Consider the following 19,512-nt stretch of genomic DNA (forward strand, 5'->3'; position numbering starts at 1 on the left):
CAGGGGCTCAGTGGGACCTGCCACGACCTATAGGGGGTAAACACGGGGCACAGCTACCCCCGAGCCCCCCAGAGGGACCCTCTGCTTGGGGCCGGGCTGGCACCAGTTTCCCTCCACACACCTGTGGGGTGGGGTCCACCCGGCTCACTCCTCAGCCCCCAGCCCAGCCTCTGCCAGGGGCCAGCGGGGTGGACCTCGTCTCTGGGCTCAGTTCCCAGCTGTCACCATGTCCCTGAGCTCCCAGGTAGCCCCAGGACACCTCCCTCGCTGCACAGCCCTTGGGGGGTTGGCACCGCCACCCTTCCAGGCACTCTGCCCACCTTGGGCCCCACTGGGACCCCGTTGGGAGTGGCCTGGCCTGCGGATGGCTCGAGAGCCTGCGTGGCCCCCGAGCCCACTGGGGACCTGGAGGAGAAGCGGGTGGAGCTGTGCCTGGGGCGGGCACTGCCCCCTCCCCAGGCGGTGGCGCTGCGGCCGGTACAGCCGCGGGCAAGCTGAGGCGTGCCCGGCGCCGCAGAGCAGGCAGGAGGGGCGGGAGGGGGGGCGCGTTTTGTTGTTAGAAGCAGGCGCAGGACCGAGCTGGGGAAAGCGCCAGGCAGCGGCACACGTGCGGGAGCATCCGCGGCGCCCGCGCCTCTCCCGGGCACCCCTGCCCGCTGGCCTGGCCTCGGCCCTCGTCCCCGGGCCACCCAGACCCATGCCTCGCCCCGCGGCACGCCACCATGCTGTACGTGAGTGACCCCACACAGCGCTTCTCCACGGTAGGTGGCCGCGTGCATGGGGGACATTGGTCCCCACGGCTGGGGATGCGTTGCCTGTGGATGCCAGTCTGGACGCCCGCCGTGGCGCAGTGAGCGGGGCAGATATGGGCACTGCACGCCTGGGCCAGCCAGGGGTAGCACCCCTTGGGGGCAGGACCTGGCACTGGGGGAAGGGTGGGTGTCTTTGGGGCAGCCTCACCCTGCTCCCTGCCCAGTGCTCAGGGTCCCTGGGGGCTCTCGCCTCAGGGCTGGGAAGTGGTTGTTCCCCAGGACTCCCACAGGGCAGGGTGGGACAAGGACAGACAGAGCACCTTGCAGCGAGCCTTGGTCTGGCTGCACCCCTACATGAGCAGGTCCAGGAAGCCACAGCTGCTCAGGCCACTCATTCTCTGTGAGGCCGAGGCTGCTGGAGCGCTGGCAGGTGTCAGGATGCTCGCAGCCGGGCAAGGGGTGGGGGGAGTGCGCACCTGTGTGTGCTCGGAAATGTAGCAGGGGTGTGTAGCGCCTGAGTAGGTAGGGGCAGGGTATGGGTGTGTATGGGGACGGGGCAGGGGTGCGTGTGCACCTGTGTGTGGGGGTGGGGGTGCCTGTGTGTGCGGGGGGGCAGAGGTGCATGTACACCTGTGTGGGGGAGGTGTGCACACACACATGAGTGTAAATACACGTATTCAGGATTGGGTGTGCACAACTGGGACTTCAGTCGTGTGGGCATGTGGGTGTCCGGGGGCGTGTGTGGTATCCAGGGGCGCGTGTGGTGTCCAGGGGTGTGTGTAGGTTCGCCCCATGCAGACAGAGGCATCCATGGTCATGAGCAGCTGTGTGCAGTGTCCCTGTGCCCAGGTCTGAAAGTGGACACCTGCCCGTGTCCCAGGGTCTGAGGGGGGTGGCTCCGTGCACCCCGGCACCAGATGTCTCTCTGAGATTCGTGTGTCCACAGATGGGGGTCCCGGGATGGGGGGAGCTCCAGCCTGACTCCAGGCAATGCGCACAGGACCGAGGGCCCTCAGGTGGCGGGAGCAAGTCAGAGGAGGCAGTGCAGTGCCCGGGAACACAGCACCAGGGTACTGTAAAGCTGGCATTAGGCTGGCAGCGATGGTCTGTGCAGGGGTGCGGGTGCTGCTGGGGGAGGGGGGCGAGTGGGTCTTGATGTGAAGCTTCAGCCTTTGTTCTGCTCGAGGGAGACCCAGACATGCTTCCCAGAGACAAGCCGGGGGGCCCAGAGCAGGGGCCTGGGAGATGCTGGTTGAGCACCGAGCGAATGGGGGTCGCACCCCCTGAGGAAGATCAGCTCTGGGTCATCAACTGGGCTGTCCTGGAGCCGGGCTCCCCCCGCCTGAGCTCTGGCCAGTGTCTCAGCGCAGCATGGGGTCCAGGGATGCTGGGGGCAGCTCTCTGGCATCTGTGGGCTCCACCCAGGTGTCACCCCACCCCCAGCTCCATGCATAAGGGGGATCTGGAGAGGCTGGGCTGGGCTCTCCCTCTGTCCATCCACATACACAGGTAGGAAGGCAGCAAGGATACCTGTGTCCGGAGCGGGAGGTGCCACAGGAAAGCCGGTGGCAGGCATGGGGCATCGGGCAATGCCCAGAAGCCAGGATGCAGCTGCAGTGCAGAGAGCGGCCACAGGAGGGCAGCAAGGGGGCGCGGCCCTGGAGAGGCGCAGGGCAGGCAGGCGGGGCTGCTGGACCTCAGGGTTCACAGTGTCCCAGCTTTCCACCCGAGACCCTGGATGCACAGTGCCCCCCGATGAGCCACCACAGGGGAATGTGGGGTGATACGCTGGAGTTTGGGGTACACATGAGCTGGGAGCCACCGACGCTGTCTGTGTGTCCCCAAGGTGTCCCTGCCTTGGGGCTGTCTGGGCCTGGGGCTCCTGCTTGGACCCCAGCCTCCCTGCGGGCTTTTCCTCCACCATCCGGGGCCCACTGCACCGCCAGGTCAGCCTCTGCGGGGGGACAGACCACGGGGTGGGGGGGGGCAGGGTGCGCCTAGGCCAAGCTCTGGGGCCGGTAGGGGACAAGGGGCCAATGGTGCTGTGGAGGAGGGGCAGGCCTGTCCCCTAGCGCCGCCTGTGCCGGCTCTGTCCCCTCGGTGTGTGCGGGCAGCCAGTGTGCAGGTGGCAGCCAGCCTCACAGCCCTGCACACACACGCCTGGACCCCAAGGTGCGGAAAGTTCCACACGGCCCCGCGTCAGATTGGGCAAGGCCCGGCTGTGCGGGTGAGTGTGAGGCGCATATTTGCAGGGGCAGGAGTTGCCGGCGCATGTCGGAGCTTGTCGGCATTTCCATCCGTTTAATCACAGCCGCGCAGATACCGCGGGGAATACCAGCGGGACGGAGGGCTCGCCGGCACGGTGCTCGGTGCTTGCTTCCTCTGGGTGAGGCCGCGCCAGGCCCGGACCTGCCCGATGCCATGAGCGGACTCACTCCATCACTCCCTGCTGGACACCCGCTGGCCGGCCTGGGCAGTGCTGGGCTGCCCTCGGGGGGCTCCCATACACTGCGTGTTAGCGTCAGATGCACACCTGCACCCCGCAGGGGGTCCCATGCATGTCCTTCGGGAAACCCGGGCTGGTGGCCTTCACCCCTTTTCCCACAGGGAGCTTGTCCTGCCCGACTAACAGGAGGGGCGCTGGGTGCCCAGACAGAATGGTAACCAAGGCCCCCACCGTGGGGTGGGCTCTCAGAGTACCCAGGAGAGGGAGTGTGGGTTGGGGGGGGGGAGTGTGGAAAGCTTGTGGTCATCCAGGCGGGGCTACAGCAGACCCCTAAGGAGCTCAGCACTGAGTTGGGGGCCCAATGAACACATCTCTGCAGGCCCATGGAGGGGACAGGGATGGGGCTGCAGCGGGGTACAGCATCTCCTTAGGGAACTCTCAGCCTCCCTGAGGTCCCCGCTGGGACTGGCCCCTTTTCCCTCAGATGAGGGGTCATGAGGACATGGAAGGAAAGTGCCAAGGGCTGGGAACACAGAGAAGTGATGCCCTCCTGGGGGCAGCTGGGATTCTAGAAGCTTCCCTCCCAAGCCAACAGGCCCCTCACTGGACAGCTGGGTGTTGAGAGTTGGGTATCCCCTGGCTTGGAGCTCCTTCTCCTTCCTGCTGTCTGCCACAGCACTCCTGTACGTCTGTCCCTGCTGCATGGGGGCGGGGGTGCATGGTACATCCAGTGAGAGCTTTCCAGAACATTCTCTGGGACACTGAAGTAGCACTAGAGAGAGGAAAGGGCACAGGCGGGCCATGGTGCTGGGCAAGGTGATGGTGGTGGGGCCGGCAGCCCTGGCCTCAGGAAAAGCATGGTGGGAGCGTGCAGCCAAGACGCTTATTTCCTCTCCGCTGTCACCAACTGGGCGCCCCCCAGCCCCGCCTCTGCCCCGTGCAGTGAGCAGAGAGGGCGGCACAGGCGCCTCAATCTCTGGCATGGGCGGGTTCGCACCCTCATGGCGCGTGTGGGAGATGGGGGGCTGGCTGCAGGCTCTCTCCAAGGACAGACCAGGGAAGTGGGGAGCTGCTGTCGGAAGGTGAGGGATGCGGGGCCCAGTGCACAGGTGTGCATCTGTTGGTGAAGGCCGGGGGGAGGTAGGGAGGCAGCCCAGAACATGGGGACACCTGGGGCAGGCCTGGGAGGCTGCTGGGAGGAGGTGGTCTGCACAGGGGAGCCCACTATTCCCAGAGGGGGGCTCTAGGGGACCACAATCTGCCGGGGAGCCAGGAGGCTCCCCACAGGTTGCAGGAACTCTGGGCTGGGTGTGAGTCCCACCTGGCCAGCCGGGAGAGGGGACCAGGTGACCTCTGACCCTCAGGGCCCTTCTCCATAGGTCAGCTGCAGCAGCTTGGAGTGGTGTTCCGGGCACTGTGCAGACCCCCCACCACGACCTCCAGCATTCAGGCCGATGAGCTCCCCTCAGCTGGGCAGCAGTCTGCACCTGAGGCCTGCTGGGAGACAGGGCGGGTGTCCCCTGGGTTCTGGAGAACGAGGCCAGGCAGCTCCCAGGGGAGGGGGTTGCCCGGGCCGTCACTCCCGCCGGGAGGCCACCCTGGCTGCCTGCTGCCTGCCTGGGTCAGGCCCCGGAGCTCCGGCACATGTGGGCACATGTGGGCACATGTGGGCTGCCTGGGGCCGGGCGTGTCCGATCAACCCTCTTGGGAGCTCTTCCTGAAAGCAAAACAAACTGAAAAAGTCCTGCTTCTGCCCGCGTCCCTCCCTGCTGCCAAGCGGGTCCCCCCCTGCTTCCGGGCCTCAGCTTGGGCAGGACCCCACCCTCTTCCAAGACCCCCACACCGGCCTCTGCCACCGTCTGGCCTGCAGGGGTTCAGGCTCCTGGGCTGGGCCTGGGCATGCAGTGAGCCTGGCCGCCCAGGGAGGGGTTCGGAGAACACCGGGGTCAGGCAGAGCACACGGTCATTCCCGGGGTTCCGACAGCGCAAGCCCAGTGAGGCTGACGGGAAGATCTGTCACATGGGGGGGGCTGGTGGGGGCCAACACAGCGCCCTGCACACCGCAGGAAGTGGGGGTGGGCAGCAGCGTCCACTGAGGCAGAGGCCCTGCTGCCCTCCCTGCCCCAGGACTTCGCATGGGCCCTGAGGTCCCTCAACCCATGGGGGACAGCGCAGAAGGTCGCTGCGACCGCCTGCTGAGCTCGGTCCCCCTGTGCCTGTGGGGCTGCGCCTCAGATCCTATCAGCGCACCCTGGTTCCCTGACTCATCCCCTGGCACCCACTATGCGCCTGCAAGAATGTGGACAAGTTAAAATCTGAACAGCACCTCGCGCGCAGGGCTGCCGGCTGCTCTGCGCTCAGAGCAGGAGCTGTGGCCAGGGGGAGGCCTGCCTGGGGTGGCAGCCAGCCTCAGGAGACCCCGTCACCGGGAGAGGCATTCCGAGGCCAGGGGGCCCCCACTTCGGGACTCGCAGTCTTTTCTTTTGGGGTCACACCTAGCGATGCACAGGGGTTACTCCTGGCTCTGCACTCAGGAATCACTCCTGGCAGTGCTCAGGGGACCATATGGGATGCTGGGAATCCAGGTCGGCCACGTGCAAGGCAAACGCCCTACCTGCTGTGCTATTGCTCCAGCCCCTCACAGTCTCTTCTGTAGTGAGCGGGGCCGTTTGCTCCCTCACCCAACACCATCCACCACCAGCTACTCCAGCCCCACCCCCATCCAGCACCCACCACCCACTCCCTCAACCATCTACCTGCCTACCCGTCCGTCCATTTGTCCCTGTGTCTGTTCGTCTGCATATCCCCCATCTGTCCATCTGTCTCCCATGTGTCCATCTGTCCCCCCCATGACCATGTGTCTGTCCCTCATCTGTCCACCCACCTCTGTCTACCATCCGCCATTCATCCCTCTTTAGCACCCCCATCCCCCACCATCTGTGCCCCCACACGCGTCCCAAGGAACGTGTGCCCCGCTCCCATGCCCCGGGAGGGAACTGACACAGAAGGAATCGGCCACATGAGTCGCTGCATTTTCTAGGTGACACAATTGAACAGGGTGAAACAGGTGGAAGCAGCATGCTCTGGCCTCACCCTGGCCACGGTCCTGCACCATCTGTCTGCCTGCGTATGGGGTTCTACTGACCATCTTGCTGCAGCGGGACCGGGACCGTAGGGCTTGGCCATTGCCCTCCCCAGAGGTGCTGTGTCTGTCCCAACTGGGCGCCAGGGAGGTCGCATCACGGTGCTGATACCCACAACTCTCGGGGTACAGAGTGGCAGGTGTGTCCCAGTCTCGGAGGCTGGTTCCATCCTAACAACAGCTCATGGGTCGCCACTCCCACTCACCTGACCTGGACATCCGGCAGTAGTCATAGGCTAGTGACATGGAGACACTTGTCACCTGAGGACCGCATCACCCTGGGCCGTGTCTTGTGTGTGTGGCAGGGGAATCCCTGAACAGCGAATTGGGGGGTCCCATGGCTACCACACCCATGGCTCTGGGCATCCTCCAAGGGCTGGTCACTCAGCCTGTCTGCCCACTGGGAGCAAAGCTGGGGGACAGTGCCATAATCCCCTGTGCCCCAGCCCTGTTCTTTCTCAGGGACAGCACGGGCTGGCTCTCCTGGCCCCCAAGAGCAGTGAACCCCCTAAGACAGTGGGAGGAAGACAGGCTGGTGAAAGGGTGCTCCTGTCCCCAGCCCTCCCGGGGGGCCCCAAGACATCTGCCTACTGGTACACACTCCCAGGGCACCCCAGACTGGGAGCCTCCACAGGAGCAAGCCACACCCCCCAGTGCCTCAGTTTCCTCATCTGTTAGGGCAGGGGGGCAGGCTGGGTGAGGGAGCTGCATGATGGACACCGCAGCCTGAAGCCCCCCCCCACAGCAGCTTCCACGGCACCCCGCCTTCTGCACTCACTGAAGGGCATGGGGGCGAGGAAAGGGCCACACCCTCCCTGGGGGAGGGGCAGGAGAGCGGCCCGGGGACCTTCAGGTGGGGCAGGCTCACTAAGCCTTGCACACCCGGAGCCCCTGCCTCGGAACTGGAGGACCCCGGCCGGGTCTCCCACACTTGTCCCAGCTGCAGTGGGCACCCACTCCCTGACAGGCAGGTGAAGGTGTCAGAGGCTCCCACACAGGCGGTGGCCTGCCGGGCGGGGCCGGGCCCTTTAAGGCTCCTGTAACAGGACACCTGCCCCAGCCCCCTGACGCGCCCGCCCTCCCCGCCAGTCCCAGTTCGATTTGCTGAGCAGCACCATGGACCAGATGAGCAGCCGCGCGGCCTCGGCCAGCCCCTACACCCCGGAGCACGCGGCCAGCGTGCCCACCCACTCGCCCTACGCGCAGCCCAGCTCCACCTTCGACACCATGTCGCCCGCGCCCGTCATCCCGTCCAACGCCGACTACCCCGGCCCCCACCACTTCGAGGTCACCTTCCAGCAATCCAGCACGGCCAAGTCGGCCACCTGGACGGTGAGTGCTGGGGCACATCTGGGGGGCGAGGGCTGCGTCGAGTGGCCAGGGGTGCATCAGGGCCAGGGCTGTGGAGCGCAAGGTTTCACCTGGCCGGCGGGAGGCTTGGCGAGCAGTGGGGGGACAGTCTGGGCACGCCCACCCTTCAGACAGGCAGGGGCAGATGGGTAGCCTGAGCTGGTCAGCCTCATGCCCAGCTGTGGTCTCAGGGACCCTGTGCTTGGTGGGGCTCTACTTCGGGGGACAGTGGTGTGGGACGGGGGGGGGGGGTGACAGGACCCAGGGGGCTCTCGGCAAGCGGGGATCAGCGTGGCTGGGTGTCCAGGGGACTGTCTCTGCCTGTTCTCAGCTGGGCTGAGCGGTGAGGGATGGAGCCCACAGACTGGCCCCTGGAAGCACTTTCGAGTGCCCGGGAGTGCCCAGGGCTCTGACACCAGGACTGTCTGCCAGCCTACAGTCAGGACAGGACTGGATGGGGGCGGCGCTGGTGCTCAGGTGGGATGCTGGCATGGGACTTCGAGTTCCGACCCACTGAGTCCAGACATCAGGGATGAGCACCCCCCACAGAGCAGGCCCGTCATCACCAGCCCCCACCTCCTAACAGTGCCCGGAGCCTGGGCTCTGCCCCTTTAAGTCCGGCTGGCTAGCAGAGCTGCGGTTTTCCCACGCTCCTTTGGGGGCTGGAGGTGGGCGGGACGCAGGTAGCCTTGGGGCATCTGTGGGTCCTTGGGGCTCCCTGAGTAGGCGGGCCTGACCTGTCAGACCACAGTCCGGCTTTCCTGGCTGCTGACAGGGGGGTCATACATTCCACGCCCCGTGTGTCTTGCTCTTCCTGACAGTACAACTGTACAACAGCTTGCACACCCCAGGGAAGGACACCCGCCGTGGCCCCCCACAGTGGTCAGGCCCGGGGTCCAAGTTCTGTCCCCACTTCTTCTGTCTGAGACTGCTGGGCAGCTCGGCCGCTGCATGAGGGGCTGGCGGCACCTCCGGAGGAGAACTGCCCCCCAGGAAGAGAGACATGGGCCCTCAGCCCTCCCCACCCCTGCCCCCGTGCTAGTGCCCCTCAGGGGGTCTCCTGGGGTGGTCTGCCCAAGATGGAAACACCCCACCCTGCCATATCGTGGGGCAAGGAGGGCTCTGCTCTGCCCGTGCCCCTGCAGCTCCTAGGAGCTGCCTCCTGCCTGTGTGGAGCCCATGGGGACAGCAGGAGTGTGTGCATGTGTGTGTGCGTGCGTGTGTGTGTGTATGTGTGTCCCCTCAGCAGTGTGTGGGGGGCTCGGGTGGGGGAAGCAAACACTGGGAATGAGTCTTTGGCGCCTGTTGCCGGAGCAGCCCCCTGCAGGCTTCCTGCCCTGCCAGGGGTGGGGGTGGGGTCAACCTCAGCTCCCAGCTCTGGGGTCCAGCTGTGCGGCTGCTGCCTGGGCTTGTTACTGGACCCCTGAGACTCGCTGTGTGCGACCCCCACCAGGCCAGCCTGCTGGTAACTGGTAGATAATTCCCATCTTTCTCACATGCGATTCCAGACCATCCACCTCCTCTGTCTCGCTCAGGACAAGCCTCTCGCCAGCCCCGGTGACCGCAGCTGTTAATGGGCCTTGGGCCTGCGCTCGCCCGACCACATCCCCCGCAGCCCCTACCCGCAGTCCTCTGCCTTCCCTCTGTCACCCACCGCGCACAGCACGTTCGGGACACAGTGCAGGCACAGACACAGGCACGGCACCACATGCACACATGTGTCCACGTCCTATATGCAAGCTCACAAACATGCATGCACACACATGTGCGCACACACCTGCAGGTGTCCCCAGGTTGCTGTCCAGGATTTAGAGGGTCAGCAGGGGAGGGGGTTCCAGCTGCAGCCAGAGAAAAATCTGAGATGGAACGAGGGCCGGGACAGATGGGGGGGTTAGGTGGACGGAGGACAGGGAAGATGGAAGAGTCTGAGACAGCACTGGGGGCAGGGGGCTCTGCACGGTGAGACTCTGCACAGGGTCTATTTCCCAATCTTCCCCGGACCTCTTGGAACAGGGTCAGGTGCCGGGAAGGGCCAGGTCCAGGCCTGCTGGCCCCAGAGACAGAGCCTAGCCAAGGGCGGGGGGCTACCGGGGCCTCTGTCCCTGCAACGCTGGTGTGACTGGGATGAGGCCCCGGGGGTCCTGCAGTGGGGCGAGGGTCGTTGATGGTTTCTGGGTGCCAAGAGAGGGCCGCGGGTCAGACAGGAAGGCTGGGTCGGGGGGATCAGCGGTCAGGGCGGGCAGTGTGGGGCAGAGGGGTTGGTCCTGGTCTGTCTGTCCAGGGCTGGCCGCCCCGGGAGAATGCGGCTGAGTCAACGCAGATGGATTTGAGAGAAAACTTTCCAGCCCCTCGGAGGTGTGTGAGCAGGAATATAATAGTGGAGGTGTCCCAACACGACCGAGGGATCAATTGCGTTATCCTAAAAGTTTATGGAATGCATACGTGGAAATAATACCTTTCCTGGCACCAGACACAATTATGCAGTTACGCCGCACGGAGCTAACATGCTGATCGTGGACACGGACACAGGTCAACTGGGAATGTCCCTATGCCCGTGTCCCGGCCAGCTGGCTTCCCTTGACCAGGAGGTCACAGAACCGGGGCTTTGGGACACATCCCCAAGGTCCCACAGCCCAGGGGTGCATGTGGGCTGCCCCTGCCTCCTGCCACTTGGGTGCGTGGAGGGAGGGGCCTGTTGGTGGCCCCAGGGCCAGCTTGCTTGGTGGCCTGGCGCTCAGGTGGACAAGCACCATGGGTGTGGCAGGAAGAACCGTCTCCTGAGTCTTTTCTAAGGATTCCAGAGAAGTGTGTTGGTGTGGGGCACCCCGGAACAGCCCCTCTGAACCCCAGAGGGACTGGGGGGCAGGGAGGCACGTGGGTGCAGCTGGGTGCCTGCCTGGCATCGTCAAAGGAGCAATTGCTCCCTGATCCTGGCAGGCTGTGAGGACCCCAGGGAGTCCCATGGGTATGAGGGGGCCCACCCCCAGGTGTCCTGCACCCCGGACACCCTTGCTCTCTGGGGTGACCACAGGCAGGCTGCTCCCCCCAACCCTTTAGGACCTGCACCCCTCGCTGATGAGTGTCCAGGACAGGCTGGATTTCTGGGACGGCGTTGCCTTGGCATGGGCCAGTGCCCTCTTCAGCAGTGCGGACGTGGGGTCCTCCTGGGCTACAGCAGTGGCTAGGGCTTGGACACTGACCCAGGGATTGTGCGGGTGACTGAGCCTCAGGGATCCAAACAGGGGTGTCCTGTGGCCAGTGTTGTGGGATCTGCTATGAGATTCGCTCTGAGTCCAGACTCAAAGTCGAGTTCCCAGCCCCCAGCAAGACCCAAGGCTACCCTGCTTCTTGCAAACACTGGGGTCTCAGGGCTGGACTGGGGGGGGGGGGCCCTGGAGGTGGCAGGGAGCAGCAAGGGCCCAGGGTCCCCTTTCCTCTATGCCTCGGGGAGCTGCTCTCCCTGGGCCCTGCTCCAGTTGGAGAAGACCCTAATGTGGTGGGGTGGGCATGTGAACTCCCACCACGCCTTCAGACCGGGGGGCTGGGGGCAGGCAGACCTTCGCCCTCGCCCCACTGAGCACCAGTCCACACGTGCCCACCCACACATTTGGGCACTAGCCTCCTACCTGCCAGAGAAGCTGGCAGGCACCTCGGTGAGGAGCTGTGCTCGCAGGCGGGCGGGGAGGCGAGAGGCAGGGGTCCTGCTGGGGCTGAGGGCCGGGACGGCTGTCCCCCCCTCCCCTGTCCACTGTCGCCAGTGTAGCTGAGAGGCCTCTGGACACTCCCGAAGCCCCGAGCCCTCCCCAGGGCCAGGCAGTTTGCGGCCTGACTCCAACCTGTGGCTGGGACCGTGCCAGTACTTTCTCCATGAGCCTGAGGCCACAGGAGACGCAGCCAGGGCAGTCACAGGACAGAGACCCCCACACCTGGACCCACGGGAACCCAGCCCTGGGGGGACCCCCAACTCCATGAACCCAGACCTGTCCCCAAAGCCTCGAAACAGACTGTCTGCCCCCAGGTACAGGGAGACACGGCAACACGGCTGGGTCCAGGACAAGCCCGGTGGGAGGGGCCCTCCAGCCTGCAGACCCCATGGGCACTTAGGTGAATGGATGAGAGGGGTTCAGGTGCCTCTCCAGGACAAGGGGGTCCTGACAGCTGGTGGCAGTGAACTCGGGATGATGGGACAGAACAGAGCGTCAGGGTGCCACACCCGTGCCCAACTCTCTCTCCCCCCACACAGGCCCAGGAGGGGGGGGGTCCCTGTTCAGGGTCTGGCTTGGGGGGGTGCCTATGCCAGCCCCTCCCCCTGACTTCCTGATGGTCACTGGGGCCCGGCCACCTGTCCCTACGCCACCTGCTCTCAGGCATCTGGCCTGCAAGGGGAAGGGGTGTCGGCCCCAGTGGGCTCGGCTGGGTCCTATGAGGGGCCCTCTTGCTCTCCAGGTGCCTGACGCGGGCAGGCGAGAGTGACAGTATCCCCGACGCTGGTGACACCAGCCTAGCTCTGAGCATCTCCTACACCAGGTCAGGACAGGCTGAGCCCCAGGAGTCTAGGAGCCGGGAAGGGAAGGACTCAGGGTCTCTGGCAGGTCGGGAAGCCAGGTGAGGCGCGAGTGGGCCTGAGTACCAGCACGCACAAAGCAGGCGAGAGTGGCTCTAAAAGTCATTTACAAAAGAGAAGTTGGGGCGCAAGGCGGCCTTCCCAGTGTCTTATAGCAGATTCACCCAAGCTGGTTAACGGTATTTGCGGTTTGCAAGACGCTGCACGTCCCTGGGAAATGACAGACAAGTCATTATCACCTCCCGCTCCTCCTGCCCAAACCTGCCGGAGCCGGCACCCAGCTGCCGAGCGAGCGGGCGCAAGGAAATTAACAGCCACCGCGCGCCCGCCGCCCCCGCGCCAGCCCTGCCAGGCCTCCCAGCCAGGCCGGGGCCCATGGAGGACCGGGGGGCTGGTGAGAAGGGGAGGGACGGGCGGGCACGCTCGGTGTCTGGGCAGAGCTTCCGCGAGCAGAAAGATCCGACCGCATCCATCCCGGCGCGGGCAAGTCTGGGCGGGTCCGTGTCAACAGCCAAAGATAAATAAGATTTTATCAGCTCCGAATCTGTTGAGACACATCCATCTAGCGGTTCTGGGGAAGGCGAGGCAGGAGGGCGGGGGCACATGCCCCTCTCCCCAGCCGGGTCCTGGGACTGTGGTATTTCAGGCACCACCTGACACGCCACAGGACCCCCGCTGTCCCACACGGCCAGGCCACACTAGGTCCAGCCCCGGCCAGGCTGGAGGGCAGTGGTGGGTGTGTCCTCGGCCAGGGCACAGTTAAGGACAGTCTTGGCAAGTGGGCCTGGCGGGGTGGCCCCCTCCACTCCAGAGCCTGGGAAGACCCCCGCGGCCGTGTGCGCGGCTGGCTCCCTGCTGCCTGTACACCAGCCCCCAGCTCTGGCTTCGGTACCAGGGACAGCGCCGAGCCCATGGTGGGGGCGGGGCTGTGGGAGCAAGTGTTCTGCGCAGGCGCCCATGGGGCTGGGGTGTCCCCCACGGTCCAGGCCCCAGCAGCACTCCACCGAAGGGGAGGGCTTGTGGACACCTTTGCTGGGCTCCTCACTTCTGTGGCCACCAGGCTGCGGGCACAGCCAGGGTCATGCTGGGGGCATAAAGGAGACCCCGTCCTGCTGAGGTCCCTGTCTATGGAGGACACCACCAGCGAGGCCCAGAGCCATGGGGTCCCCTCCTGCACCCCCATCGTTGCCTCTCCTCCACTTGTACTCGAGGACCAGCCGAAATATGACCTGGCAGCCCAGGAGCAGGGCGGGGCTCTAGGCCCAACATCTGCTGGGCCCCATGACGCTACCCGGCCACTTTCCCCACCTAGGGCTGGGGGATAGGAAGTGAATCCGACACGGGAGGAGGATCGAGGGGCCTCTAGGGGATCTCCTAGCAGGTGGGTTCCCAGGGCTGTGTTAGTGCCCCAATTCCCCCATTCCCGGGGGTTCCCACCCCAAGTTCCACCCTGAGGGGCACCCAGTCCAAGGAAGATCCCTGGTCTCAGCCCAGCAAAGCCCCACCCCGGCTTTCACAGACAAGCATCATGCTGGACCCCCGCTTCCAGAGGGATGGGGTCCCCAGCAGCTCCTTCCTGTTCTTGTTTTAGTTCATTTACTTCGACTCAGGGGTCACGGCTGGCCGGGCTCAGAAAGGAGCCCTGGTAGGGTTTGGGGGACCATATATGGTACCAGGCATTGGGTGAGGCCTGGCTGTGTGCAGGGCAAGTGTCTAACCCCCGTACCGTCTCTCTGGCCCCCTGCTCTCCACTGACCACATCCACTGAGTGGTCACCAACGTGCCTCTCCTGCAACTTAGGCAGGAAGCTCTGGGCCCACTGACAGTACCCTCCCAGCCCTGCTGGCCACACACTGCTGAGTGGCGCTTTGAAAGAACCCAGAGAACAGCCAGGAAGCATGCACAGGGACAGCCCAGCATTGCTGGTGGGCAAAGGTGGGAGTCATGTGACCGGCCTCACCCTAGCTTCCCACCCCCCAGTACTCCCCGCTGTTGAAGAAACTCTACTGCCAGATTGCCAAGACCTGCCCCATCCAGATCAAGGTGTCCACGCCGCCACCCCCAGGCACCGCCATCCGTGCCATGCCCGTCTACAAGAAGGCGGAGCATGTCACCGAGGTGGTGAAACGCTGCCCCAACCACGAGCTCGGAAGGGACTTCAATGAAGGTGAGGGCCAGTGCTTGGGACATGGACACCACCCAACGGGAGGGTCTAACCAGGTCTGGGGGGCTGCCCCTGCTAGTAGGGCTGGGAAGGGGTCAGCAGGTAGGGCAACATTTGCCCTGTCCTATTCCCCCTGGTTCTGGTGAGACCCAGGTGCATGGGCCACAAAGTTCTCGGGTTCCAGGCCATGTGGTCCCCACCTGCTGGGATACACCAGGTCGCAGGGTGGCCACTGGCCTCCCTCCGAAGCGCTGTCCCCTCTGGCAGGACAGTCTGCACCAGCCAGCCACCTCATCCGTGTGGAAGGCAACAACCTGTCCCAGTATGTGGATGACCCCGTGACCGGCAGGCAGAGCGTCATGGTGCCCTACGAACCCCCCCAGGTAGGTCAGGTCACCGTAGGGTGGGGGACCCCCAGGGCTACTGCTACTGGTGACCTCTGTCCTGTCTCTGAGTCACATGCCTGCCCCCATGGAGTGGCTGTAACACCCTCACAAATCTCCCTACTTCAGGGCTGGGTTAGGTGGGATCCCGAGGCTTCCTGGGCTTCAGAGTCCCCAACTCCTGTGGGGACTGTCCTTTGCCCATCCCACCCCACCTCCCCCCATCCAGCCCCTGCATTGGGGGTCTGCCAGTATCTTGAGGCAACGGATGGTTCTGACCCAGGTTATTTCTCAAAGCATGCCTGTTGGCAAGCGTATGCGCACACATGTGTGCGTGCGTGTGTGATTGGCACCTGCGTCTCTGCCAGTACCAAGAACCTGGGACTCGTGTGCCCTCTGGTGGCCACCATGCGTCACACAGGCAACTCCATAAAGCCTGGCTGTTTCTGTCCACTGTCTGGATCCTCCCACCCGGTACCAGGCAACCATCACCACAGCCCACGCCATGGTTCTGGGACACCCCACTCAGGAACCCAGAGTTCCTGGGAACCAGACATGTGGGCTGGGAGAGGGGCTGCTGGCCAGCTGTCCCCTTAGCCAGGAATGCACCACACACCCGCAACATGCGAAACATACCCGTGTCCATCCGGGGCAGCACAGGCCCCAGAGCCACCCTTACCATGGCAGCCAGCCTGCCACAAGTGTTGGTAGGATAAGGCCAGTAACAGGGAGGGACACGCTGCTGGACAGCGGATGGGCAGGTGGAGGGGGACACACACGGCTGAAGGGCAGCAGGAAGGTGGTTCTCGGGAAGCACAGGAGGGTGTTAAGGGCAGGAGGTGTCCGAGGGAGCCACAGCTGCGCCCTGGCACTCACACTGCTGCCCTGCATGCAGGTGGGCACAGAATTCACCACCATCCTCTACAACTTCATGTGCAACAGCAGCTGCGTGGGGGGCATGAACCGAAGGCCCATCCTCATCATCATCACCCTGGAGACCCGAGAGTAAGCGGGGCGTCGGGGGGGGGTGGTGGGGACCTGGCCAACAGGGAGGGGAGGGGCTGGTGAGGGACAGGGGAGGGGCAGGTGTTGGACAGGAGCGAGGCAAATCTGGGGAAGGGTTTCAGGCTGGACAGTAAGATCCCCAGCATAATCCTTCTGTGCCCCCACAGTGGGCAGGTGCTGGGCCGCAGGTCCTTTGAGGGCCGCATCTGTGCCTGTCCGGGCCGAGACCGCAAGGCCGACGAGGACCATTACCGGGAGCAGCAGGCGCTGACCGAGAGCGCCACCAAGAACGGGGCCGCCAGCAAGCGCGGTGAGCAAGGGCGGGCACGGGCATGGAGGGCGCCCTGGGCACTGCTGGGTCCAGAGTGCAGGGGACAGACCGGCCCTTCCCCCGCGCAGCCTTCAAGCAGAGCCCTCCTGCCATTCCTGCGCTCGGCACCAACGTGAAGAAGAGGCGGCACGGGGATGAGGACATGTACTACCTGCACGTGAGCGGCCCAGGGCCCTGGGGGTGCATGTCTCAAGGAGAGAGCCAGACTGTTGACCGGAGTCGGGGCACATCCCAGCACCGAGCTGGTCTTCTGGGGGGCGGGGTCTTCTCCGTGGGCACCCACCCAGTTCCTGGAGCTCTGGAATGAGCCCCCATTCTAATGTCCCTGTTAGTGCACCTGCCCCCCTCCCCCCGCCCAGCACCCCGTCTGCACTGGAGATGGGGCAGTGAAAGGTGGGTGCTTGGACCCACTCCGGGGCGAAAGAAGAGGGGGAACCCAGGTGCTCACCGTGGGTGCTGTGGGGGGCTGTTGGGCAGACTGTCTGTGTGCGCCCAGGTGCGGGGCCGGGAGAACTTTGAGATCCTGATGAAGGTCAAGGAGAGCCTGGAGCTCATGGAGCTGGTGCCTCAGCCGCTGGTGGACTCCTACAGGCAGCAGCAGCAGCTCCTGCAGAGGCCGTGAGTGCCGCCCTGGGAGGGGCCTCCTGCCCGCCAGGGGGGAGGAGCCTTTCCATCCACAGGGGAGGAGCCTGTTCACCTGCCCACTGGGGGAGGAGCCTCTCCTTGTCCACAGGAGGGAGGGCTCTCCCAACATGCCTTCTGGCCTAGGAGAGGGGGATCTCCCAAGATCACCCCATTCTGCTCACCCACCCGGGGGCACCAGAAACCATGTCCTCTCAGTGTGGGTCCCCCAGCTGGGATAGCTGGGAGCACCCCTTGGAGTACTCCCTCTGGAAAGCCTCTTAATTACTCGGGTTAGGTCCATCACTCCCGCCCCCAAATTTCTGCTGCTGGAGGGCAAGCAGGATCTTCCCAGCTCACACAGCCTCTCTTGCGGGTGGGGGGGGGGGGGCTCCAGCCAGCCTACCTCCCTCTCACTGTGGGGCCAGTGGTGGAGGTGATGTGGCCAAAGCAGCTGTCTGTCCCTCAGGAGCCATCTGCAGCCCACGACCTATGGGCCAGTGCTGTCCCCAGCGAACAAAGTGCATGGGGGCGTGAACAAGCTGCCCTCTGTCACCCAGCTGGTGGGCCAGCCTCCCCCGCACGGCTCAGCGCCAGGGCCCAGCCTGGGTCCCATGGGTAAGTGGTGGGCCAGGGGGCTGGGCAGGGACCCCCACAGTCTGACCCCTCTCGGGTGCCCTGCTCACCACTTGGCACCACCACCCTCCATCCCCTCCCCTCCCCTCCCTGATGGTGGGACCTGCTTCCCACAGGCGCCGGGATGCTCACCCACCACGGCCAGGCACTGCCAGCCAACAGCGAGATGAACGGTGCCCACAGCTCCCAGACTATGGTCTCGGGGTCCCACTGCACCCCACCACCTCCCTACCATGCTGACCCCAGCCTGGTCAGGTATGTGGTCTGTGGGCCCTGCATCTGTCTTGAGCTGTCACCCTGTCCGCCTGGACAGAGGCACGAGAGGTTATGGGAGAGACCTAGGGGCTCCCTGGACGCACTCATGGCCCTGAGGTGGGGGCTGGCGGGGCCATGTTGCTGGAACTGAGAGGCTGATGCTGGTTCTGTCTAACTGCAGCTTCCTGAATGGACTGGGGTGCCCCAACTGCATTGAGTACTTCACCTCCCAGGGGCTACAGAACATCTACCACCTGCAGAACCTGACCATAGAGGTATGCCCATGAGCATCTCTCCCTCCCGCCTCCTGCCGCTCTGGGGGCTGAGGCCACCTCCCACCCAGGCCTCCAGGCAAAGCTGCAAATATGGTGGCGGGGGTGAGCGGGGGAAGAGCAGGCAGGATCTCTGGATGAGGGGCGCAGACTTTTACAGTCTGAACTGAAGTAAGGAGGGCAAAGGCTGGGGGTCTTGGGGCTGATCCAGCTCAGCACCACTCATCTGGGGAAACTGAGGTCCAGACAGCAAGGCCTGGCCCACAGCCATCGCTTTCCTGGACACACAGGCAACTGCCGCGGTTCTCCTTGCATTAATCGAGGAGAGCGGCCAATGGCCCACATCCGGAGACTGGCAGCCACACTAGCTCCAGCCAGTGTCCTGTCCAGGCCCCAGCCCACTGGCATCCCATCCCTGGGCCCCGGCCAGGCCAGTCCTCATGTGGGGGCCCGCTCTGTCTCTGAGGGTCGGGTCTGGGGCGGGGGAGCCAGTGGATGACCTCCAACAACAACGCCCTCCGCAGGACCTGGGGGCCCTGAAGATCCCGGACCAGTACCGGATGACCATCTGGCGGGGCCTGCAGGACCTGAAGCAGGGCCCCGACTATGGGGCGGCGCAGCAGCTCATCCGCTCCAGCAGCAACGCGGCCACCATCTCCATCGGCAGCTCAGGCGAGCTGCAGCGCCAGCGCGTCATGGAGGCCGTGCACTTCCGCGTGCGCCACACCATCACCATCCCCAACCGTGGCCCCGCTGTGCCTGATGAGTGGGCCGACTTTGGCTTCGACCTGCCCGACTGCCGGCCCCGCAAGCAGCCCATCAAGGAGGAACTCACGGAGAGCGAAGTCCACTGAGGGGCGTGCACCGCAGCCCCCCCACCCCAGACACTTCCTTTGGGCCAGAAACTCCGGGGGGCCAGGCCCGTGGGCTGGGCCCAGAAGATGCCCATCCGCCCCGCAGACAGTGGCATGGATGGCCCCAATCGCTCCGCTCACACGCTCCTTCCTGCCTTCCCTCGAGGACTCAGCGTTCGGGTGGGGTGCACCCCCCTCGGCCATGCAGCAGGCCTTCCCTGGCCGAGGCCGGAGCCCTCTGCTGGACTGGAGGGTCTGGCCACCCCCTCACACGTGACGGCTGGCTCAACCCCTCCACCCCTTCCTGCCCAATGGAGAAGCAGAGTTCTGCAGGAACTGGAGGTGGTGGGCAGGGGCGGCTGTGCCAGTGGGCACCCCAGCCGGGGGTGGCTCAGAACAGAGCCGCCCCTCAGCCAGGACCAGCAGGCCGAGGGCAGACTGGGGACACTCCATGGCTTGTTTTCAGACCTGAGGTGCAGAGGAAGGGGTGAGGCGAACCTGTCTGCGCCCTTTCTGACTGAGGTGAGGAACAGCAGGCGGTTCAGAGGCAGCACCCCATTCTGAGGTGCTCTGACCCTTGCCGGTACAGCCAGGGGGTGACCAGCCACCACAGCGGTGGGCCTTGTCCACGGCACAGGGTTTCCTGCCCTGTGGAGCCTTGTCAGAGTGGGCTCAGGCTCCTGGGCAGGTAGGGGCTGCAGAGCCAGCCTGCTGGGGCTGGACTGCGGAAGCCCAAG

General features: G+C 64.9%; 1 protein-coding gene across 1 annotated transcript; it reads left to right on the forward strand.

Moving 5' to 3' along the window:
• The first annotated feature begins 676 nt into the window (after positions 1–676).
• TP73 (tumor protein p73) lies at positions 677–18,785 on the forward strand. Its single transcript, XM_056128401.1, has 12 exons — positions 677–761; positions 7,430–7,672; positions 14,235–14,421; positions 14,686–14,801; positions 15,697–15,806; positions 15,974–16,116; positions 16,206–16,294; positions 16,634–16,755; positions 17,228–17,376; positions 17,511–17,649; positions 17,831–17,924; positions 18,446–18,785. Exons 1-12 carry the CDS (start codon positions 723–725, stop codon positions 18,773–18,775), a joined length of 1,761 nt encoding a protein of 586 aa, XP_055984376.1. The 5' UTR covers positions 677–722; the 3' UTR covers positions 18,776–18,785.
• Positions 18,786–19,512: the final 727 nt, after the last annotated feature.

The sequence above is a fragment of the Sorex fumeus genome, unplaced genomic scaffold (genome assembly GCF_029834395.1).
Source record: "Sorex fumeus unplaced genomic scaffold, SorFum_2.1 ptg000064l, whole genome shotgun sequence".
Taxonomy (NCBI): domain Eukaryota; kingdom Metazoa; phylum Chordata; class Mammalia; order Eulipotyphla; family Soricidae; genus Sorex; species Sorex fumeus.

Bases quoted from the DNA above. Each gene is read 5' to 3' on its own strand.
- TP73 (XM_056128401.1), top strand. From the start codon at position 723: ATGCTGTACGTGAGTGACCCCACACAGCGCTTCTCCACG. The intron at 7,673-14,234 runs GTGAGTGCTGGG...CCCACCCCCCAG, and splicing joins CCAAGTCGGCCACCTGGACG to TACTCCCCGCTGTTGAAGAA. The intron at 14,422-14,685 runs GTGAGGGCCAGT...CCCCTCTGGCAG, and splicing joins CGGAAGGGACTTCAATGAAG to GACAGTCTGCACCAGCCAGC.